Consider the following 22936-nt stretch of genomic DNA (forward strand, 5'->3'; position numbering starts at 1 on the left):
AGACGGTGTGGGGTGACAGTGACTGTGGTGTGGGGTGACAGTGACGGTGTCGGGTGACAGTGACGGTGTGGGGTGACAGTGACTGTGGTGTGGGGTGACAGTGACTGTGGGGTGGGGTGACAGTGATGGCGTGGTGTGGGGTGACAGTGACGGTGAGATGTGGGGTGAAACAGGAAGCAGGCCCTCCTTCCAAGGCCTCGGCCCCCCACTGGGCGACTGCGGCTCCAGAAGGCCTAGACTGGCCGCCAGCCATGCGGCCCCCTCCTGGCCCCACAGTCTGCTCGCGACAGTCCCCATGGCAACCGCACCGGTGGCCTAGAGGCTCAACTGGCAGAGAAGCAGCTGAGCAAGGCCCGCTGGGGAGGCCGGCCCGGCCCGCGCCGCCTCCGCTGGTCCGAGGCCGTGGGTGGCAGGCGTCTTGTCATCGGGACCGGGTGTCAGTGCCCGATGGCCACCAGGTGACGTCACTGGGCGGATGCGTTCCCCCCTCCCGGCCGGGCCTCAGTTCCCGCCTCGTGTAATGAAAACAGTGCGTCTCCCAGCCTGCCACGCGGTCGAACACGATGATGGACACGGAACGAAGCCACAAGCAAGATCTGACGGCGGGTGACGAAGGCACAGCCGAGGTCTCCCTGCGAAGTCCCTGCGTCTGGGCTCCCGCAGCGGCTGGGAGGGGAGACACGTGCAGGGGGGGCTCTCCCTCGGGAGAGAGGGGCGTGTCCTGGTCCCAGGACACTGGGCGGGGCGGGGGGAGAACCTTCCACCCCCACCCCCCATCCCAGGACCTCCCGCTGCATCCGGGGCGAGACGTGGAGTGCTCCCTGGTGGCTGGCTCCCGGCAGGCTGTGCAGGGACCACAAGGCGGCCCCTCCCTGGGGTCCCTCTCCACGGGGAGAGTGGCCACAGCAGAGAATGGACAGAGTCCCGCGGGGCGGGGGGGCCGAGGCTGTGAGAGACTGGGGGAGCATGCTGTAGCCGGTCAGGAGGAGCCCCAGGCTGTCGGTGGTACCAAAGTTCCCAGGCAGGTGGGACCGAGCTCAGTGGGGGAGGGGGTGCAGACAAAGATGGGGCGTCTCAGAGTGAGCGGGTCTGACCTCCACGGCTCATGGCTGTCCCCGTGTCAAGGATCCCCCCAGCCCCGAATATTCTGGAAAATGAGGGTTGTGACGGCTGCTGTTGTTCACATTCTCATCGTGACCACTATTCGCTGGCTGCACAGAAGGTGTCTGAGCAGAATGAGACACTGAGACTGGACTCTTGGCACAGTGCTCTCCCGCCTGCAGTCCTGCCCTTGATGGACTCACTCTCTACACCGGCATCTCCCAAAGCATGATCCGGGGCATAGAAGGAAAGGGCAACTGTGACCAAAAGATTTGGGGAAAGGCTAGCTTAACGTCATAGGGAAATCCTTCACTGCAGGACTTCTCAGAGCCTTGAATGCATTATGGCGTACCACGAACCTTCAGGACAATGCATGGTTTCCCAGGTTACTGGGCTATAGGATCCACTTGTCATGGAGCACCTCAGGGGACCAGTGTTTTAGAAACACTTGGTCCATTCACTTATTTAAAATATATTTCTGCGCACCTGCTGTGGGCTGGCTGTGTGACAGGGACAAAATCACCTCCCCCCACAGCCCTCATGAAGCCTGTGCTCTGAGACCCACCACCACGGGCACCGTGAGAAGGATCGCACTTGCTTCGATGTGTCAAGCCCGGGCCCGGCCTGAGCGAGCCCCGGCTCTAATCCGTCTCCCCACACTCCCCCCGAGGGTCGCTTTGCGCCCGTGCACGGTTTGAGACGGGGACGTGGCCCGGAGCAGAGGGAAGGATGCGCTGCAGTCCCCCCCGGGGAGAAGTAATTGGCCGTGGGAGGAAGCCCGGGGTTCCCGGATCCGGTGTTTCGCTTTCGGCGGAGCAGACAGGCGCCTCCCGCTCTCCGTCCCTACAGCTCGTCTTCCGGGAAGGAATGACAATCGCCCATCAAAACCGGTGGCGAGAAAGGAAGGGCCGGTAATGAGACAGCCAACTTCGAGGGGCCGCTCTGCCAAGAGCACCATTCCTCGGGTGCCCCCCTCGGAAGGGGCTGGCGCGCACCCTGTGCCGCTAGTGACCCCGCGGCACCTGGAGCACAGCCAAGATCCCCTACAACAAAAACCCATTCCAGGGGCCGAGCTCAGAGGCCGCCCTGCTCGCCCCGTGGGGGCGGTGGCTCGTCTAGGGGAGCTGGTTCTAAACTCGGCGGACGCCGCAGTCTGACGGCGCCCAGGGACGTGGCGAGTCAGGACGTCTGTCGCCGGCTTGCAACCGGGTTTTGTGAGCGTGCAGAGCGCTGGGGAGAGGTTTTGAAGCCCCAAGGATGCCCGGGTGACAAAGAGGGGACCCCTGTGCTGCCCTTCCCAAGGTTCCGAGCCCTTCCCAAGGCTCCCGGGGCTGCGTGTGGCCCGCGCTTCGCCGTCCCCGTCCCCTCCCTCCTGCCTTCTCCTGCCTCCATGTCCTGCCTTGTGGGTTCAGGGTTCACACCCCTGCCCCGGCCGGGCTCTGACCCTCCTGGGCCTCTGCCGTGCCCCAGCAGCTTCGGGCAAGCCTCCTTCCTGGCCACAGAGAGGCCCACACCCCCAGAGACAGGGAGGAGGCTTTGGAGGCAGAGAGGCCTAGGTGTGAGTCTGACCTCCCCGCTGAGTGAGGTGCGCTCGTGGTCAGATTCCTGTACCTCCCTGCAGGCCGTTCCCTCGTGTGGAAATGGGGGTGGGGACAGTTCCTAACTCAGGGCCAACAGGAAGAGGGGTTGGCAGATGCACCCACTGTGCCTGTGGGACATCACCTCGGTGGCCCTGTCTCTGCACCCACACACTTTGTGGGGCTCCCCCACATCCCCTGTCCTGGCCAACAGCATGAGGGGGAAGTGACAGCATGCCGGTCCCGAGCCTAGGCCTCACATGTTCCACTTAGTCTCCCGTGTCTCTGTCCTTGCCGTGAGGAAAGCAGGCCGGGCTTGCCGCCGGCCCCAGGATGGCAGCAGGCACGTGGCACAGAGCTGAGCCGGCCCAGCTGAACCCAGGCAGCCTGCAGACCCAGGGCATAAATGATCGTGGTTTCAAGCCACCTGTTGTTCGGGTGCTTGTCACACAGCACTTCTGTGGCCACAGCTGACTGATACACTTCCCGGCGAGTGGTAAGAAGGCCCTGTTCCTGCTACTACCTCCAGAACCACACACACGGCACAGCTCCAGCCAACTTGCTCCTCACCCTGGACCCCAGTTCTTGAGAATCTGAGCCCCGAACCGATCTTCAAGTCACGAGCGCTCCTGCCTCCTGGGAAAGTGGAGGCCACGCCCACTAAAGCCTCCATCTCCGTGGTGCGGGGGGAAGAAGGCCAGGGCCACCGAGTGGCGGAGTGGTCCTGAGCGAGTCCCAGAGCCTCTCAGGGCCTCAGCTTGCCCCTCTGTGAAATGGAGACACAGCCCCTGCCCTGGCCCGTGACAGGTGCAGGGCAAGGATGCAACGGGGTAAAGGGCCAGGTGAGGCCAGGGGTGGGCAGGACTCCAGGAGGATGTGGGCACAGCTGTGGTTCAGGGGCATCTGAAATGCTGCGGAGCCATGAACACAGAGCCAACAGCCCAGCTGAGCAGGTAGGAACAAAGCAGGAGGAATGGCGGGCAGAGGAGCGACTGGGCAAAAGACCTGGAGACTTGCAGGAAGTGGGCTGCAGGCCGGCTGTGAGGCTGTGGCCAAGGGCCTGTGGGACACGGGCTGTGGATGTGTGGGGAGGGGCCTGGAGGAAGGGACGGGGTGGGGGGGCGGCCAAGCCACGATAGAGCCCGGCACCCCACGCACACCCCAGGCAGGCCAAAGTTCTGATCTGTCCCCAGGACTGACTCTCACCCTCCCCGGTGACACAGCCGTGCCCAAGGGGCCAGAAATCTCTCCTTCTCCCAGAAATGGCCCCAAGGCCGGCCTGGGAACCAGCACTCAGCTCTGCCTGGTGCACCTGCTCTTCAGAAAACACCACTGCGATGGAGACAGCGGAGCGGCCCCCCTGCCCTGTGGGCCCCGAGGGACCCTGGCTCGGACAGAGCTAAGCTGGCCACCTCGGTCCCGGGCAGGCTGCCACCTGCCCCCTGCTCCGCCCCCACCCCTCAGCCACACCTCCAGCACCACTTCCGGTTGAGGCGGAAGGTCACGACGACTCCAGGCCAGTCCTGAGCAGGGCAGGGGCCACAGGACCGCCCGCCGTTCCACGCTTCCCCCCTGTAACTCTCCGGACTCCGTCTGTGTGGTCCGAGGGGAGGGCCGGGCTGGGACGGGGAGCCCAGTGGGGAGACAGGGAGCTGGAGGGGAGTGGGGACCCAACGGAAGCTTCTCATCCGTCTGCTGTGTCTGCCCCGCTGCGGAGCCGGGTGACGGGGGAAGGTGCTGCCCTCACGGGATGGCTGGGGAGGCCAGGAGGCTGCAGAGCAGAGCACGGGAGCAGGAGCCGGGCAGGCAGACCTGTCACTGCCACCAGCATGGCCGCCGTCTCCCCTACTTCCCCGGGTGAGGCCTGGATGGGTGTGGCCGTCCCCCAGGCAGCCCGTGTGCCCGCAGGGTCCGCCCGAGGGCTCCTGACCCCCAGGAGGCCCTGCCCCGCTCCTCAGCGGCGTGAACTGTGGGTGGAGGCTGCCCTGGGATTTCCACGCTCTGCCCGCCCCTGAGCCTCTGCTGATGCTGCCCCTCCCCCGGGTGCTCCCTCTGCAGACCGGACCCTGATCAAGTCCACGCGTCACCTCCCACACCCTCCTGACCCCTTCGATCACACCAACCACTCCTTCCTCCAGGGCCCTGACTGACCCAACACGTTTCACTGTGGCCCCGGGAGACCTCACATCGCCGAGAGTACAGTGGGTATAGACTGAGAGACCCTCAGAGACAGAAGCTGTGTGGGTTGTCATTCTGGCCCACATGGCACAGCTGGCACCAAAGAGGACCGCAAGAGATGTGCACAGGCGGATGGGGAATAGACAGGCCGACAGACATGTGGATGGATGGGTGGACAGATAAGTGGGTAGATGAATGAATGGGCAGGCAGGTGAATGGGTGGATGAGCTGATAGTTAAGCAAATAGGCAAGTCAATGGATAGGTGTGAGGGGGGATGGGTGGATGGATGGATGGATGAGTCGGTGGGTAGATGGACAGATGGATAGGTGGGTAGGTGGATGAGCAAATGGTTGGGTGGATGGCTGGTTGGACGGGTGGATGGATGGACAGATGGATGGGTGGGTGGGTGGATGGATAGATGCATGGGTGGGTGGATAGACAGATGGATGGTCAGATGGATGGTCAGATGGATGGTCAGATGGAGGGACAGATGGATGGATGGATGGATGGGTGGGTGGGTGGATGGATGAGCAGATAAATAGGCAGATGAATGGGTGGCCAGGCAGGTGCATGGGTGAAGGAAGTGGGTGGATGGGTGAATGGATGGGTAGACATGGGGGCGACCAAACAAACTTCCCCTCCACACTTCACTTCACCTGGAAGGGAACACGGAGATTGGTAGTGCCTATTTCATAAGTCTGTCCATCCAGGAATAGGCCCTCAAGGAAACCTCTGGAAAACTCACCATTTCCGCAGGAGAGGTGGGCGTGAGGTAGAATTCCTTCAGGTGCAGGAAGAAGCCTTCCAGCTGTCCGATCAGCAAGAGTAAGAGGACCCCATCCGCAAACTGGGGAGCAAAAGGAGAGCGCTGGGGGCAGATGTGTGGGGCTCCCGCTCTGCCTTCTACGGGGCTGGGTCCCGCCGCCCCTTCTGAGACTCAAGGACGACGTCCCAGCCTCGTGGCCCACTGGGAACCCGGCGGCGGCGGCGAGATGGCAGTTACAGCTGCCCAGCACAAAGCACACACTCAACAAAATCATCCCTTGTTCCGTTAGCCGGGAAATAGCCAAATATCGTGTTTGAAGCCACAGACTGTTCCAGGGGCGACAGGAACACAGGAGAAGACGGAGCTGAGCGTAAAATTATTCCGCAGGCCGAGGCCGAGGCCAGCACTGCGGGCCCATGTCGCCGGCTGCCACGCGCAGAGTCCCGCCGGCTCCGTGCGTGTGCTCAGACTCAAAGCTCCTCCCAGCGCCCGCACGTCATAGGCTGACACGGTCCTGGTCAATCTCTTCAAAGATGCAAAACACAGGATTGGACATTGGAGGGGAAACCGCGGCCGGCGCCTGCCGTCCGTTGTAGAATTCCCTCCTCTTAGGTCTGTTTCGGTGTTATCCGTCTGGCCTGAGATCTCTTCCACCGACTGCGTGGAGAGATCCCCAAACTGTCAGAGACCTCGACTACCGCGTTCACCCAACGGTCTCTGAATATCTTCCTGACGCAGGCCATCATTTTCCGGACGCCGTGTGCTCACCAGGGAAGAGAGATGAAACAGGGAAGTGGGAACCTGCAGGATCTCGCTGTCCACACCCACATGAACCATACTGAGCCCCCGGTTCATCTTTGATTGCAGGTCCACACGCACCCGGTGGACCCAACACCCCGCGCTGCCGTCTCGTTCCGCACTCCCAGGTCCGTGAGGCTCGCGTCCTCACGCTCATTTTAGAAGAGGAGCCTCAGGTTCAGAGAAGTGCAATCCATGGCCACGCCGGTAACGGGAGGGAGGTGTCCTTGAAGCCCAGGGGCCACACGGGTCCATCTGGCTTCCGAGCCCGGCATGTCCGCCCCCCACATCACCGCCCGGGACCACACACGGACTTCTCAGGCGGCTACCACGTGATGCGGTGATGGGCGCAAAAACTGTGGCCTCCGCGCCCTGGGTTCAGGTCCCAGGTCTTCCGCTTTATCACTGTGTGACCCTGGGTGCGTTAATTAAGATCTCTGTGTCTTAGACTCGTCATGTGTAAAATGGGGCAGCATCTGTTCCCGCTGTCAGGAGGATTCCACGAGTTAATATGCGCAAAACACTTTGCTCAGAGCCTGGCACACAGTGAGGGCTTTATTGGCTTGAGCAACCAGGCACGGGAGCAGATGCGCCCAGTCCTCGCTGGCTAACATCCGGATGTGCCTGCGAAGTCAGCAGCTCTGGCTAAGATCACCCTGAGCCGTCTGGTCCCCCAGGGGCCAGACCTGACGTCGCCTCCTTCCCTCACCGCCACCACGCCGCATGAGCAGAACCCGGGCCGCCCGGCGCCTCCACTGCCACCGCCAGACGACGTGTGTGGTGTCCACCGGCCACCCGAAGGCCCCGTGCTGGCCATCAGCCCATCGGCTTCTCCGTCCCCCTCCATGTTGAGGGAACATTGCAGGTGCATGGTCCCCCATGGAAGGCCGTGGTCCCCCGCAGGGAGCTGACCCCCCCCTGCCCCACGCCTCAGTGGGCTGAACAATCCAAGGGCCCGCGGACTCAGGGCTGCGGCAGACCTGGGACAGTGCCCGGCAGGTCTTTCATGGCTAATGGGGACCGTGAGCAAACACAGTCACACCAGGAGCGCTCCGACGGCATAGACGCGCCCCCTCATAAAACACACACGGCCCCTGCCTCATGAGATCCCCGTGGTCCGATCGAGTCCCCATGGGACCCGATCCCCAGTCAGCCCCCGTGTCCCGCAGAGCTCTCCTCCCTGCCTGCACCCCACGACCCATCCCTGCCTGGGGACCCTGCCCCCGAGTCCCTACCTGGGTGTCCAGATTCTGCACAGAGAGGCCCAGGCGACCCAGGTTCTGGTTCACAAAGCTTACAATGGCCTAGACAGGAAGAGCAAGGACGGCGGGCCCAGGGCTCAGGTTTTCTGCCTCCCCACTTGGCGGGGGGACAGGAAGCCCCCCGCACGGTGTCTGAACCCCGGGTGGGGGGGGCCTTGTCCCTTCCCCTCCCTCCCCCCAGGACACGAGGCAGACCGGCGGGAGAGTGGCTGTGAGCTTTGATCTCTCTTACCTCTTTTACGGCGTTCACTTTCTCCGGAGCCAGTTTAAATAATTCATCAAAGACGTCCTCTGCAGACAGATCCAATAAACACCTCATTACGATGCCATTATCCTCGCGCCAAACAGGGACGCATTTCCATAAAAGTTTCTCAGAATACCCACTCCGGAGGGAGACAGAGTCTCATCTCATCAGTTCTTGAATTAAAAAACGGGTCTGTGTCTCTGTCTCTGCGCCCCTGGCTGTGCCCCCAAGGGGATCGTCGGCCCTCTCTGGGCCTTGGTCCCCTCATCTGCACCTTAGAGCTGATCATACCTAATCCATGGGGTCGTCGCAAAGAGGAGATTCGGTACCAGGTAAGACACTTGGCCCGGGGGCTGGGCACACAGTAGGACTTCAGTAAACTTCATCTTGGGCCCCCGGGTGGCTCCGTCGGTTAAGCATCTGACTCTTGATCTCTCAGCTCAGGACATGATCTCACGAGTTTGTGAGTTCGAGTCCCGCATCAGGATCTGTGCAGATGGCTCAGAGCCTGCTTGGGATTCTCTCTCTCTCTGCCCCTCCCTTACTCGTCTCTCTTTCTAAATAAATGAATAAAACTTTAAAAAAAATTTTTTTAAAAAGGTCATTCCTTCTGCACTTGGCCCAGGGAGCATGTCTGGACCAGCAGAATGAGGGCGTGGAGCCGCCCATCCTGCAAAAGGCCGGCGCCCTCAGGAGCTGAGTCATGCCTGCGTGCTTTAGGAGCAAAAGGGGCATCTTGGCGTCTCGGGCCCCGGTCCTGCCTCGGACACCTGAGTCCTCAGCCAAATGCCCCACAAGCCGCCCTCCTCAAGTGCAGCCGACACTTCTCGCCAGGGTAGGCGGGTCCTCGGGCACCGAGTGCCCGAACTGACAAGAAGAATTTACTGCACACGCTGCCGCTCAGCAGCTGTGCAACTCTGGGCAAGTCCCTTCGCCTCTCTGTGCCTCGGCTCCCTCATCTGCGACCCGGGAAAGGTAGCACCAGAGAGCATCATGCCCTTTAAAATGCACCAGTAAACACGGTGGAAACGCCAGTCCCTTTCAGCCCCCTTGGCCTGCGGTCAGGGAAATCGTGTCCTTGAAGGAGCCAGGAAATGAGAGGCAAATGTGAGCTCAGTGGACTTCAGCCAAAGCAGCATGAATGTGCTAGAAAGGGTTGTGAGGAGGCCCTGCTCTGGGTCCTCTCCCCTCACCACGTGACCCCCCCTCATGCTGCCCCTTGACAAATGCTGTCCCTTGAGCCACACCCATGTCCTCATGCAGCTCCCCCCGCCACTCCCCACACTTGACCTTTCCTTCCTTCTCCCACTCATCCTCTCTCAGCTTGTTTCCAGAAGCCCCTCAAAGGTCATTATTTCCACCTCTGCAGGTGGAGCTCCCACCATGGAACCCGCTGCCCACACAGCTCTGTGTTCTAAGCGGGGAGGGTTCAGGGAGGAAAGTCATGTGAGGATGGATGGGTGATGGACGGACTGGTGGGGGGTGTGGACAGATGGACTGGTGGGTGGGTGGGTGGATGGATGGATGGATTGGTGGGTGGGCAGGTAGATGGATGAATTGGTGGATGGCTGGGTGAGTGGGGGGGGTGGATGCATAGATTTGTGAGTGGGTAGGTGGACAGATGGATGAACTGGTGGATGGATGGATGGATGGATGGATGGACAGCCAACTAGGCCAACTGAGTGCAAAGTGAATGAATGAGAAAAGAAATGGACGGACCAATCACTCAATGGGGGAAGACGTCTGTCCCAAAGGCAGTGGCCACACCACTGCACAGTCACTATGGGCCACCCACTCTGTTAAGCGCATTCACAAATGATCTTTTAACCCTCCTCACCAGTCCAAGAGGTGGGTGCCCTTATTAATCTCATTTTACAGATGAGAAATCTGAGACACAGGCAGGTTAAGTCACTTGCCAAGTTCACACGGCTGAAGAGAGGACATATGAGTGTCTGAACCCAGGCCATGAGGCTCCAGAGCCCACAGGCTCATACCAACTCCACCATCCCCGCCGCTCAAGCAGGGTTGTGAGAGGAAACAGCCAGGTCCTTGGGCGGACTGACAGAGGGAAGAAGGGACAAATGGACCAGAAGAAGGCTGAGATACAAGCTTGGGACACAGAGGCAGCAGAAGAGACCCCCTGCAAGTGACCCTTCGTCCCCCGTCTGTTTCAACGTGCACCCGAGGGGGAAAGATGGTAAGTTACAAGACTACTCACTGGCTGGCTGGTCCTTGTCTGTGCTAAAGGAGGAATTGTCGGGGGGAGAGAGGCAAACACGTGGTTAGAAAGGATCTTCAGGCCTACAGCCTCTTACTAGGACGAGACGCGGCCCCAGCAAGACTGGCGGAGGAATCGGCGAGCTCCGCTTCCGGGCGGCTTGGAACCAGGCGGGGCCCTCGCGGGGCCGAGGGAGGCCCACACCCTGCCCCGGAGGCTTCCACACCGAGCGAGGTCTGGATTTTGTCATTTCTGTGGTTGTAGTTTTAGTTCGGGTGGAAGGTGTTAGACACACAATAAAACACACTGGCCGTAGCTTAAAGCATGCGTGTCTTTCCGTAGGTACGCGCCGGTGTGACCGGCACTCCAGCAGGACACGGGCCCCTCCTGGCGCCCCCATGGGCTCGCTCCTGCCCCTGTTCTCGCCCCCCCCCAACCAGCGATCACCTCGGCCCCCATTCCTCCCACTGTGTTGCCTCCTGGGAGCCCATGTAATGAAATCACACGGACGCTCTCTTCTGCCTCTGGCTTCTTTCACTCTGTTTTTTTGTTTTGAACGGTTTTTCTTAGACTGTGTATTAAATTTTCCACCCCAGCCCCACCCCTTGGAAGCAAGGTTCTGGGCCCAAAGCGGGCCGAGCATCCCAGGAGGGCCAGGTGGCCCCTGTGACCAAGGCCCTCAGCAGGGGATTGGGTCACATGGGGGAGAGAGGACAGCCTGAAACAGGGAGCCGGGCTTCACCGCCCGGAGGGCAGCGGGACGAGCCCATCAGCACAGTGACGTGCTCGTCCAGACGCACAGAGCATCCCGCCCCGCACACACTAGGTGCTCTATAGATGCTGGTGGTCAGAGGGGGTGTTTGGTGCCCTTGGCTCTAGGGAACCAATATGGCATCGGGGTCCTGTGACCCCATGGCTACTGTGTGACCTCATGACAGGGAGCCACAGCCCCCTCTGTCCCCAACTCGGGCTGCTCTGTTGGGCTGTACCGAGGACAAACGAGCTGGCAGGGGCAGGCATGCCTAATGGCTCAGGAAGGGAGGGAGGGCGCCCAGCAGGGCTGAGGGCTCAGCGAGGCCCCCTGGGGGCTGCGAGGGATCTGGTGAGCCGGGAGGGGCCCTCCCACAAGGGGGAGGTGTCCACCCCCTGCTCCGCCCGGTGGCCCAGTCCCACCAATGCACAGCCCATTCTCTGATGCATTCTCCCCTCACCCGCTCTCAGTGAGCTGCTCCACCGACTTCTCTGACTTCAGACCACTTTTGGTGCGCTAGGAAGGAAGAAAGGGGAGGAAATTGAGTACTCCCACAAAACCTGGGGCCCCACGCCAGCCCCGAAAAGACCGTAGTGGCCACGCAGCCCCAAGGATCCCAGCTCACTCTACCTCCTCCCCTCCTCAGGGCGGTTCCCGGACAGGCTCATCACTGTGGCCTGGCTCAGTTGTCTTTCTTGTTCATGAGGATGGGGACAAGGTCCGTCTTGTTCCCCAGGTGTGCCCAGAGTCACACCCAGTGCCTGGTTCACAGGGAGTCAGTGAACATGTGCTGATCTGAATAATGAATGATGACTGGATAGATGGATGGATGGATGGATGGATGGATGAGTGGGTGGGTGGATGGGTGGATGGGTGAATGGATGCATGGATGAGTGAGTGGACGGGTGGATAGGTAAGTGGATGGGTGACTGGGTGGGTGGGTGGATGGATAGATGGGTGGGGGGATGGATTAGTGAATGAGTGTGTGAACAAGTGAATGAGTGAAGGAATGAAGGAATGAAGTCACCCCTAATTTATATAAGAAGTAGAAACAAAGTCAAAACAGTGCTTCGTGGAGAATTTTAATCAATGAAAAAAAGCAAGAATGATGTCACCTGAGTGAAAGGTAAGCTCCACAACAGGCAGCCCCCTGGCTCACCAGGTGCTCAGAAGTTGGGGGACGGAGTAATGGGGAGCAGGAGCTGGTGGGGACCCCACTTGTGGTGCTCAGACTCTGCCTGAGGCAGAAGCCTTGGGCTCCGGGGACATGAACTTCAACACAAGTTGTGCATGTGCCAGAGCGAGGGCGCCCTGCAGGAGGGGAGACCCGAGAAGCCTCCCTTGCATGGTCACAGCCATCATTAGTGAATGAGGGACAACACCGCAGTGACCTGGGCCCAAACCATGAAGGCTCCTGAAAGGCCAGGAACAGATGACCACTTAGGGCCCATGTGACACGGTCGCCATGAGCCAGGACCTTCCTAACACCCCCAGGCGAGTGCCATCTGCTGATGTGAGTAGGTCTGGGCAGCCCACAGACCTCTTTGTGCCCCGCCCCCGACTCTCACTGTCTCCCGCCCACAGCTCCAGCCCAGCCCCCACTGGGTCCTGGAGGGATGTGACCCATCTTGAGGCTCCTGAGAAAACACCGTGGCTCCGCCCCCTCCCCAGGCAGCACCCCCTAATCCAGGGTACGGAGATGTGGACCCAAGATGCTCAGCCTATACACAGGTCCCCTCTCCCCGGCGCCCAGCCCCCTACCTCCATGGTGATCACCTCCACCTGGACGTTGGGCGGGAGGGGCAGGTCGGGCTGGAAGCGCTTGGCCAGGGCCACGAGGAGATGCAAGGTGGCCAGCAGGTCCTTGCTGAAGATGGCTGGAGGCAGGAGGCAGGGAGAGAGGGCACAGGTCAGAGCCAAAGGGGCCACCAGAACCCGGGCCACACTGGGGGCTCCATATTGTCCCAAGAATCCTCTGCAGACCAAGGAGCTCTGCCTGCAGCCTTCTGGAAGGCAGGGGGCTGGAGATATTTATTCAGAACCTGAAAGAGTCACCCTTAGCCCTCATCACCCTGCTCTGCGAATCTCCCATGCGCGTCGGGCCCTGGATGCAGCGACGGCCACACACTGCAATTTTGAGCCGCTCGATGCCCCACAGTGGGGCCCCCGTGCAAGAAACTGTTGGATTCCAAGGAGTGTGGCTTAATTGAGGGCCAACATTAGGCCCGTCAGTTACTGCTGTGGGACGTTAAATGCAGGGGTGAAGGGCTGTAAAACCCGATAAAAATTGGGCTTGCAAACCATTACATCGTCACCTCCCAACCTTGGAGAAGGCACTCAACCCCTTCAAGCCTCAGTTTTCGCATCTGGAAAATGGGGAGGATGCAGAGATCAGAATGGAGGCATCGCTCACTCTCATTGCCCACACACAGGCACTGTGGGTATCGCTTAAGTCAGTCAATGAAACGAGACTGGCAGCACCCATCCGACAAGAACTCAAACAGCAGGTGCACCATTGACTGCGTTCATGCCATTAAATGGCCGCGTGCTTTGCCGCAGCGACAGCTCCACAGTGCAGAGCGCGCAGGGCTGTTTGCTCTCAATGGGGTGCACAGCTTGACACAGGAGGCTGTGCTTCTGCTCCCCTGGGGTCCCCAGGGTGCCCCCACCCCAGAAGCAGAGGAGCACGTCTGCTGGGTAAACAAGAGGCCAGTGGGCACAGGGACCCAGGCTCCCCCGGCCTCCCGGGGACCCGCCCCAGTGAGGCACCACAGACCTTCCATGCTCCACGGGAGCGGCTGACCCTCCACCTGCAGACTGCGGTTGACAGCCTCCAGGACGGTCTCCAGCTTGCGTCTCTGGTTGGGGGCCGTCAGAGCCATCTCCTCCACCTCCAGCCGGAGCCCGGTCAGCATCTCTGAGGGTAGGAGAGCGGGAGAGGGCCCGGGAGGGGGCAGAGAAAGCAGGAGAGGGAGGAGGGAGGGGTGAGGACCTGTTTTCTCCAGCAGGTGCTCCAGAAATGATGTTCAGCTGGGGGTCGGAGGGTGAGGCTGTTGAGGAGCCCACCCATGGGTCCTGCAGGGGCCAGGCTGGGGCTGGGGAGGTGCTGGGGCCCAGGCCCACGTAACCCTGGGAGCAGCCACTTACGGAAAAGATGGTGTAAGATGAGGCCATCGAATATGTCCTCCTCCAGGCTGCGGACCACAATGTGCTCCGGGAGGAGCTTGGCATTGATCCACTCCACCAGCACCTGCAGACCCCCAAGGGGATGGCTGAGCCGGGACCACTCCTCGCCGGGTCCCGCACCAGGCTCAGCTCTGACCCGGGAGGCCCTCCTCCCACCTGCCGACTCCTAGCCATTCTTCCAGGCCAGGGCAGACCGTCACCTCCTCTGGGAAGCCCTCGCTGTCCTCTCAGGCTGAGTCAGAGGCCTGCCCTGGGTTCCCAAAGCCCCTGTGCCTCTCCTCAGCAGGGACCTGGGCACTGTGGGGGTGCTGTCTGTCCTGTGTTAGGAGCTCGTGCCGGGAAGATACCGTAACAGGGTCCCGAAAGTGGGGAGGTGGCCGTGGAACTAGGTAGGTAATGGGCAGAGTTTTGAAGGCCCTCGAAAGCAAAGCCTCAGCTGGTAGCAGTCTGGACACCGGGCAGGCACTTCTGGGGAGGGGCCAGAGGGAGAGGAGGGACATGATCCTGGAAACAGAGAGGAGGCCCCGTGACAAGGGAGGCAGAGACTGGAGTGGCGAGTCTACGCGCCAAGGGGCGCCAGGGGCCATGGGAGCCACTGTCACTGGGACAGAGGCCTGGGATGGGTTTGCTCTCGGATCCTCCGCGAGGGACCCATGCTGGCCACCTTGATTTAGGACTTCCAGTCTACAGGGTGTGACACCATCAACTCCTCTTGTTTTGGGTCACCTGGTTTATGGTGCTTGGTGGCACCGGCCCCAGAACACCAACGGAGGGGTGTTGTCCTGCCTGGTGTCCCGCCTGGTCCCCCACACTCAGCGCCTATGGCGCACAGCCCCGCTCCTTTCTGCAGCTGTGCCCGGTCGTCCGTCCCTGCCCGGGGCCCACAGGGAGAACCCTGAGCCTTTAAGGGAGCAGCGCCAGCTACTCCCCAGCTACTCCGCCTCTGTACCTGCTCCGGCACCAGCCCCGGTGGCCCCTCCCCCATCTCCCTTCCCCACCCACCAGCTTTCTTTTCTCCTGCTATTACCTCCTGACTCACCACCTGCACCCAAGTCCTGATCTCAGGATCTGCTCCTGGAGGAACGCACACTAAGTCATGCCAGCTCCCCTGTCAGGTTTCCAGGGTGGGCCGCCTGGTTCTACTCGCCCCAGTGCCCGATGGGGGGAAAGGTGCAACGGAGGGAGGGAGAGAGAAGGGGACGGGACACGCCACAATCTGGGGGGGGCAGGTGGTGCAGGCCAGGAGGCCTCCCTGGAAGAGGCAACAGAAGGGCCATATGGAGGCTGGAGAAGTAAGGCAGAGGAAAACGGACGCCTGAGCCTGCCTATTCCCAGCTGGTCTAGCGGGTGCAGTGCCAGACTCACAGCCTAGGAGAGGCCCGGTGACCCGGTGACTCTCCCCGGGCCTGCCCATCTCACCAGCTCTCCACCGCCTTGGGCAGCCGGGCAGGTGAAAGTGCACAAACCTTGGGGCCTGGGTCAAAGTCCAGCTCTGGGCAGCCGCTGGCCAGCCTTGTGTCCCCCATGGGTCAGCCCCCCCCCCCCAGCCTCATTGTTCTCTCTGGGATTCAGGATAGCAGATCCTTCTCAACTGCCGTGAGGTTTGTTGGGATCATTTTGTAAAGGCACACAGTCGGTGCTCAATAAATGTCCCTTCACGTAGTCATGCAACAGGTCTCCCGGGGAGAGAGACGGGACGGTCCCCACCCCAAGAAGACAAAAAGATGGCCCCCATAGAGAGCAGGCGGGGACCCCGGAAGCCCACCATACCTTCTGCAGTTCTTTGAATTTGGGGTCCCCCCGCGAAGTGGGCGGCAGGTACTTCTTCCTTTCTCCTGGAAGCAGAGGGGAGCGTGATGTGCGTGCGGGGCCCCCATAGGGGGCTGTGCGGCTCTCTCCCTGCAGGTCACCCGGATAGCCCGGCACCTCGACACCAGGGGGCTTTCGTCCTGGTGGGACGCACACGCACACACACGGACACACATGCACAGATACACACAGACACACACACATGCACACATATGCACAAAGATGCACACACAGTCGTAGCCACACATGCATGCACACACACACATACAACTAGACACAGTCATACACACACATGAACACAAATGCACACACACACAGACACACACCCTGAGCATCGAACATCTAAAGTGACTTGGTTTTCCCAGACACGCCTCATCCTCCACACCTCCTTCTTTGCCCACTCTGTTCCACCCCAGCCCAATTGCCCTTCCCTCTGGTTTCTCTCTCTAGCACCAGCTCACTCTCAGGCACAACAATGTATGTGGGGAACACAGCCCGAAAACCTGTTTCCTGTCTCAAATTCAAGTGTAACTGGCGTCCTGTGCTTTACCTGGCAATTCCACCCATGAACTTAAGCAGCAGCCTGGCTCGGGGGCACCTGGGGGGCTCACTCAGTTGAGCGTCTGCCTTCAGCTCAGGTCATGATCTCACAGTTTATGAGTTCGAGCCCCGTGTCGGGCTCTGCGCTGACAGCTCGGAGCCTGGAGCCTGCTTCGGATTCTGTGTCTCCCTCTCTCTCTGCTCTTCCCTGGCTCGCGCTGTCTTTCTCTCTCTCTCTCTCTCAAAAGTAAACATTAAAAAAATTTAAAAAAGCAGCATGGCTGACATGAGCCCAGGGGCCGGGCACGGGGGGCCGAGGCGCATGTCACCCGCATCTGTCCGGCATCCTGGCTGTCTCCCTGGTTGGCAGCTTCCCAATGCTTCCGACTCACAGAACCCACAAATGGCAGGGCCGAGAGGATCTAGTCTCAATGAACATGGGGGAAACTGAGTCAGCATGGGAGGAGGGGGGCCTGCCTTGCCCAAGTTCACAAAACGCAATGCCTCTGTCTTCTCACAGCACGGCTGGAGACATTTCCTAGATGTTCTGAAAACCTTCAAGTCCTCCCCGGCCCCGCATCTCCTGGTGAGGAGGGGCTAACACGCGGGGCACCGCAGGCTCCGGGCCGCTGCGTGGGGAGGGGTGGCTGCGTGAGCGGCTCTGGCGATGCCCCCCGCTCCTTCCTGCGGGCAGGCTTCCTGCCGCTCTGAACCACCCATGTCCCAGCTGCGCTGGCCAGCCCGGCAGGTATTTCTAAATCAACTGTAAAACAAAAAATAAATATTTTCCGAAACAACTAAGCCTCACTGTTGGCAGCAATTTTGCTCATGACGGTTTCCAGCGTGAAACCATCCGGAAACGGGGAGCACCGGCCAGTTAAGGGGGTGAGCCCCTCCGCCCTGGGGGACGCCTGCCCGGCCGCCAGGGTCTCGCTCACCCCTCTGGGGTCTCTCGGCCATCACCTCTCTTACCATTCAGGCTGGATTCACAGGATCTAGCTCAAGTTCCATTCTGCTCTTACACTTCCATTATCTCACACTTTTCCTCCATCATCACATTTCTGTTTTAAAGTTACGTAAATGCTAGTGCATTCACTTAACGCCCTGGCTGAGCGGGACATGCATGTTGCTTTATGGTTCGCCTCTTTTCTGTGACAGGAGGCAGGTGACAGCTTTGGGCACCTGTGTGGTCCTTTCCGTTTCAGGGGCAGCGGCCGTGAACACCCTGAGCTCAGAAAACAGACTTGCTAAAAGGGGGACCCACACCCATTGAACTGCCGTGTCCTGTGCCCACCCACTTTACAAAAATTGTTTTAATGTTTACTTTTGAGAGAGAGGGAAAGACAGAGCACTAGCAGGGGAGGGACAGAGAGAGAGAGAGAGAGAGAGAGAGAGCGAGCATTGGAAGCAGGCTCCAGGCGCTGAGCTGTCAGCACAGAGCCCAACACAGGGGGCTCGAACCTGAGCCGAAGCGGAAACTTCACCAGCTGAGCCCCCCGGGGGGCCCTAAAACCCACCCACGATTTAACCGGACCCACAGGAGTGAAGGAGGCGGAATGATAACCCCTCCCCTGTCCCATCTCTGCAGGTGGCGGCGAGGGGGGCAGCGTGGGGGGCGGGAACTGAACGCTGGAGCCCCCTCCTTGGGTCCAAACCCCAGCTCCACCCCATTAACGGAGTCACCTGCCACTCTGCCACACCACTCGCTGGGCCTCAGTTTCCTCGCATCTACGAGGGAGGCAGGAAGGCCCGCCCTCAGAGCAAGAAACAGGTGCGGTTTGTAAGGGGCGCACAGCACATAGGAGCACTCAGTGTCACATCATCCATGTCATCATTAGACTCGAGATGTGCGGTTATGAGGCATATGGGGGCACCTGCAGAAGTTTCTGGAAGCTGGGATGGGGGGGGTGGGCTGTTAAGGATGAAGCATTGTCAGGGGCCAAAAGAGCTGGGTGTTCAGTTAACGACCTGGAGAGCAAGGCAGGACCCAGACCTGCCCGTTTGATTCTAGCCACGCAGGCCCTCCCCTCCGCCCCCCGCCCCCCGGCCCCCCTGCGGGCACCTTGTGGGAGCTCCACCTCCGCTGGCATGCCCTCCGCCTTCGGGAGCTGCAGCAGGTTGTACAGGGACTCCGGCTCCATCTCTCCCTTGCCGGCCCTGGGGGACGCGGGGGACAAAGGGCGTCACCGTCCAAGGAGCCCCACACTGGCTCGGTGCATCGTTTCTTTCCGGCCGTGAGCCACAGGGAGGGGGGTGGGGGCTGCCCAGGCAAGGGGACAGGCGCTCCTGATGAGAAGGGGGCCACGGGGCCCGTTCTGGCAAGGCACGGGGGTGGAGAGAAGCCTGTGGCCGAGGGCACAGCCTGAGCAGAGGTTTGGCAGCGAAACGGCGCCTCCTGGGTCAGGTGCGGGGCGCCCAGCCCACAGCCCTCCTGCAGCGCCGGAAGGCCTGGACCCCGCTCCCTGCAGTCGGGGTAGGGCAGCCCCCTCCTCCTCGTCAAGATCCGGAAACCCCGGAGGCCACCTGGGGCGGGCAGAGGTCTGGGCTGCCGAGAACACCCGGATGGTTCACATCTAGAATCTGAGTTCCTGCAGGGGGCAGGGAGGGGGGGGGCTGACTCCTCCGTCCTCTCCGGCTCCCTGGGCCCGAGATAGGTGGGCACAGAGTGGCACCAGCAGCCTTGGCATGAGGGGCCCAGGCTGGCATGCCCACACCACCCAGACCCACGTGCCGCTCCGTGGAGGCCTGGCTTCCAGCCAGCGGCCTGGCCCGGCCTGGCACGGTGCCGGACGGGGCATCTACGGCAGGGCTCGGCAGCCTCGGCCTCTCTGCGTGCTGGGGGAGGTCTCACGCCGGCGTGGGAGGGGCTAACAGGTACAGAGCGCTTCTGGCCAGCGACCAGGCTCACCCGGGGCAGGACTGGGCCCCTTGCGAAGGCAGCCCGGGCCTCCTTCCTGTTGCCCTGGGCTCACTTCCTCTCCTGCTCAGCCAGCAGCTTTGCCCTCAGTGTTTCCCCAGCGTTTGGGGCCCCAGACAGACACTGGGGCAGGCGTGTGGTGCAGAATGGGGGTCAGCTCCAGCCCCCCTGGGAGGCCTGGCTGCACCAGCGGGACCCCGACTGTGGGGAGACTGGGCGTGGACGGGGGCCACCCCATCACCCTCGCAGCCAGCCCTGCCCCCTGAACTCCCAAGCCTCCTTTTGTACAGGATTCGGTTCGACAGACGTGGCCAGAGGAGAGGAAGGAGCCCCGGCTGAGGTCAGGAGGCCCGGGTTCTAGGCTCCCTCCCCCTCCCCCTAGCTACGTGACTTCGGGCGAATCCCCTTCCTTTCTGGTCCTAAAGATCTTCACGAGACAGGGCTGGCCTCGGAGCTCACCAAAGGCAGTGGAGTGGACACAGAGCTGGGCAGCCCTCCCTGCCCCGGCCTCAGTTTCCTCATCTGAAACGGGGTGGCCTTTCTTTCCCACACAATGGATGACGCTCAGGGGAGACGGTCCACCTGGCCACCCAGGAAGGGGGACCGTGCCCTCTGCCTGTCCGGCCCCAGGAGGAAGGGACGAATGGCCGCCTCTACGCACGGGTGGCCCGAGGGACACAAGGACTCAGGGTTTTGCTTGGCGGAGCCCCTCGCTGTGTGGCCTCAGTGAAGGGTGTGTTGTCTGGAGTCGGCCTCCACGAGCCCCACCCCGGGAAGCCCTCCGTGTGTGAGCTCCTGCCCCGAACGTCACAGACGGGCAGGAGGCCCCGAGCGAGGGCTCCCGTGAGCGGAGACTCACCTGGCTGCCTCCTCCATGCCGGGAGATGAAGGCCTCGGAGCTCGAATCGTGATCCCTGGCTTCCGGAGCAGAGCAGGCTCCTGGCCCTGGGGGGGAGGGGCGGGGGGGGGGGAGGCAGGGCCACGCACGCCGCTCACTTCCTCCGGGCCCGTGGCTTCCGCAGGGCCTGCCCCGCTGTGTCTGCAGGCGGCTTCCTCCTCGCTGGGCTGCAGGGCCCGGTGCCTCCACGTCCCGCCGCAAAGCCCTGTCCCCCCAGCGCCAAGCACCAGCCAGGCCTCCGGCAACTCAGATCAGCCATTTCTTCCTTGTCCCCCTCTCCCTGCCCCATGGCCCCTCCTGGTCTCCCCATCTCCGAGTGGCAGCACCAGTCAAGCCACTGAGGCCAGAGACCCCCACCTCCCCACCACGGGGAGCCGCGGGCCAGGCCACAGGCCATCCCTCCACCCAGCCAGCCCCCCCTCCCCGCTTCCTCCCCCGCCCCCGGACCACCCAGGAGCCCCCCTGGCTCGACACCCCACCCTCTGCCTGGAAAAACCTCCCACAGCATCCCACTGCTCATAACATAAAATCCAGTGTGCACCACCCGGCCCACAGGCGCTGATGCCCCACGGACTACCTCCCCACCACCAGCGCCCAGCCAGGAGGGTCCCCTTTCTCCTGCTGCCTTCCTTTCCCGGGGTCTTCCCACTCAGGGGATCCTCTGCCAGCTTTTACAACAGCTAAGTCCTCATCCTTATCATCTGCCTAAATGCCTCCTCTTTCAGGAAGCCCTCCCTAACTGCCTTACCTAAAGGAAGTTCTCTGTATGATTCCTTACCGCAAGGCTGAAGGTCTTCTGTGTCCCAGGGCCTAGAACCATGCCCAACGCCAAGCTGCTGTGGCCGAGGGGGTGAAGATGTTTTCCAAGGAAGCGGCCCTTGACGCACAACTAGGAGTTTGCCAGTGGAAGAGGCTGTGAGAATGTTCCAGGCGGAGGGAACAGTGCGTGCCGAGGTGTGAAAGGGTCTGAGAGAAGAGCTCCGGATGGAGGGACAGTTGGGGGTCCCGAACTGGTGTCCTGAACTTGAATCCTGAGGGACCAGGGAGCCAAGCACCCTTTCTCTGCTGGTGGATGAGGCAGAAAAGGGGCAGAGCAGGGAGGAAGCAGGAATGAAGGGGCGGTTCACACCAAGTTATAAAAATGACAAAAAGTATTACTGATGTGACTGCTAATATTTACTGAATAGCTAATGAAGGAGACATAGGTTTTAGCTGTTTTTTTTTTTTTTTTTTTTGAGAGAGAGAGAGCAAGTTAGCAAGGGAGATGGCGGAGGGAGAAACTTAAGCAGGCTCCACATTCAGCATGGACCCGATGTGGGTCTCGATGGCACAACCCTGGGATCACCCCAAGACTAGCGCCATCAGCGAGCTGTCACCACCCCAGAGCTGGAGGAGGCAGAGGCCAGAGCGGACACCAGAGCCCAGAGGAAGATCCCCAAAGCTCTGAGCGGGCCGCCAGCCAGGGGTGCGGTAGAGGAGCGCTCCGGCCCCCGGTGGCCCAGCAGAGGGGCGGCAGGTGGGGGGGACAGACCCCCTGACCTCGCTCACTCTCCCCCACACTCCTTCCTGCCGGGGCCTCCCGCTGGCCAGATGTAAACGGAAGCCAGCGGCAAGGAAGCACTCGAAAACGCCGGCGAGAGCATCCGGAGAGGTGGACGGAAAGTATCCGGCCCGAGACTGGAGCCGTGAGGACCAGCAGCGGCTCAGCAGCCTCCTGGTCACCGCAGGGGCAGCCGGCACTGCAGTGTCATTCGAAGCGTCCCCGAGGGGGGCTTGTCCCCAGCCTGCCACTCCATCCAGCCTTCCTGTGGCTCCAGGGTCACCTCATTTCCTGCGTTAGATTCCTTGCTGCTTCAAGCAACCAGAGACGCCCCAAGTACAGGCAACTGAACCCGGATTAAGGAAGGCGGATCTTTGTTTTACATGATGGCTTTCTTTTAAATGTCAATTTTTCAAGGAGAGAGAGACAAAGTATGAGCAGAGGAGGGGCAGAGAGAGAGGGAGACATAGAATCTGAAGCAGGCTCCAGGTTCCGAGCTGTCAGCACAGAGCCTGACGTGGGGCTTGAACTCACGATCTGTGAGATCATGACCTGAGCTTAACTGACTGAGCCCCCACGCGCCCCAAGGAAGGCGGATCTTAAGGGAGGGAAACTGGAAGGAAGTTCCCGCCGTGGAAAGTGAGGGAGAGCGCATCAGCCAGCCGTCACACGGGAGCAAAGCGGATCTGGAGCAGGCGTTTCTCCGAAGCTGGGGTCCTTTGGGGCGGCAGTCTGGGATTCTCTCCGAGGCGCCAGAGTCACCCCATGACTTTGGCAGAGAAGACTTACATCAGGGCATGAAGCCTTGGCCATTGTCGAGGGTCCCTGGGTCCCTTGCCATGCAGTGCAAGGACACCACCCCCTGAAACAGCCTCTCCCGTTCTGCCCCGGAACCGGGCCAATGGGCCGCCCTGCCCCCTCCGCTCCTTATTATGGCTCCTCCCCTCCTGGGTCCCTGTCCTCTCTGCTCCCGTGGATCCCGCCCAGCAAAGCCTCCGCCCCACCCGTCCAGCCCCGTTCCACTCCCCTGCCCGCCTCCTGGTCCAACTGGAAGGTTCCAGAGCTCGTGCGTCCCAGCCCCAAGCACTGGGCTGGCACGGACCAGACCACTAAGGGCCCGGAAGAAACACCAGACAGGAGCCGGGACAGC

The 22936-nt window shown here is 61.2% G+C and overlaps 1 protein-coding gene across 8 annotated transcripts in view; it reads right to left on the reverse strand.

The window, feature by feature from the left end:
* PARVG (parvin gamma) overlaps positions 1 to 20300 on the reverse strand; it is a 22094-nt gene extending 1794 nt beyond the window's left edge. For all 8 annotated transcript variants that reach the window (XM_029954026.1, XM_029954025.1, XM_029954024.1 and 5 more), the window contains exons 1-11: positions 20208 to 20300; positions 18494 to 18588; positions 15853 to 15917; positions 14044 to 14146; positions 13673 to 13813; positions 12658 to 12773; positions 11357 to 11412; positions 10146 to 10168; positions 7916 to 7974; positions 7657 to 7725; positions 5603 to 5704 (exon numbers count right to left, since the gene is read on the reverse strand). In XM_029954026.1, the coding sequence (XP_029809886.1) occupies positions 5603 to 5704; positions 7657 to 7725; positions 7916 to 7974; positions 10146 to 10168; positions 11357 to 11412; positions 12658 to 12773; positions 13673 to 13813; positions 14044 to 14146; positions 15853 to 15917; positions 18494 to 18588; positions 20208 to 20224 (846 nt within the window). In that variant the 5' untranslated portion in view covers positions 20225 to 20300. The remainder of the gene's footprint in view (positions 1 to 5602; positions 5705 to 7656; positions 7726 to 7915; positions 7975 to 10145; positions 10169 to 11356; positions 11413 to 12657; positions 12774 to 13672; positions 13814 to 14043; positions 14147 to 15852; positions 15918 to 18493; positions 18589 to 20207) is intronic.
* Between the last annotated feature and the right edge of the window lie 2636 nt (positions 20301 to 22936).

Source organism: Suricata suricatta, chromosome 10 (genome assembly GCF_006229205.1).
Source record: "Suricata suricatta isolate VVHF042 chromosome 10, meerkat_22Aug2017_6uvM2_HiC, whole genome shotgun sequence".
Classification (NCBI taxonomy): domain Eukaryota; kingdom Metazoa; phylum Chordata; class Mammalia; order Carnivora; family Herpestidae; genus Suricata; species Suricata suricatta.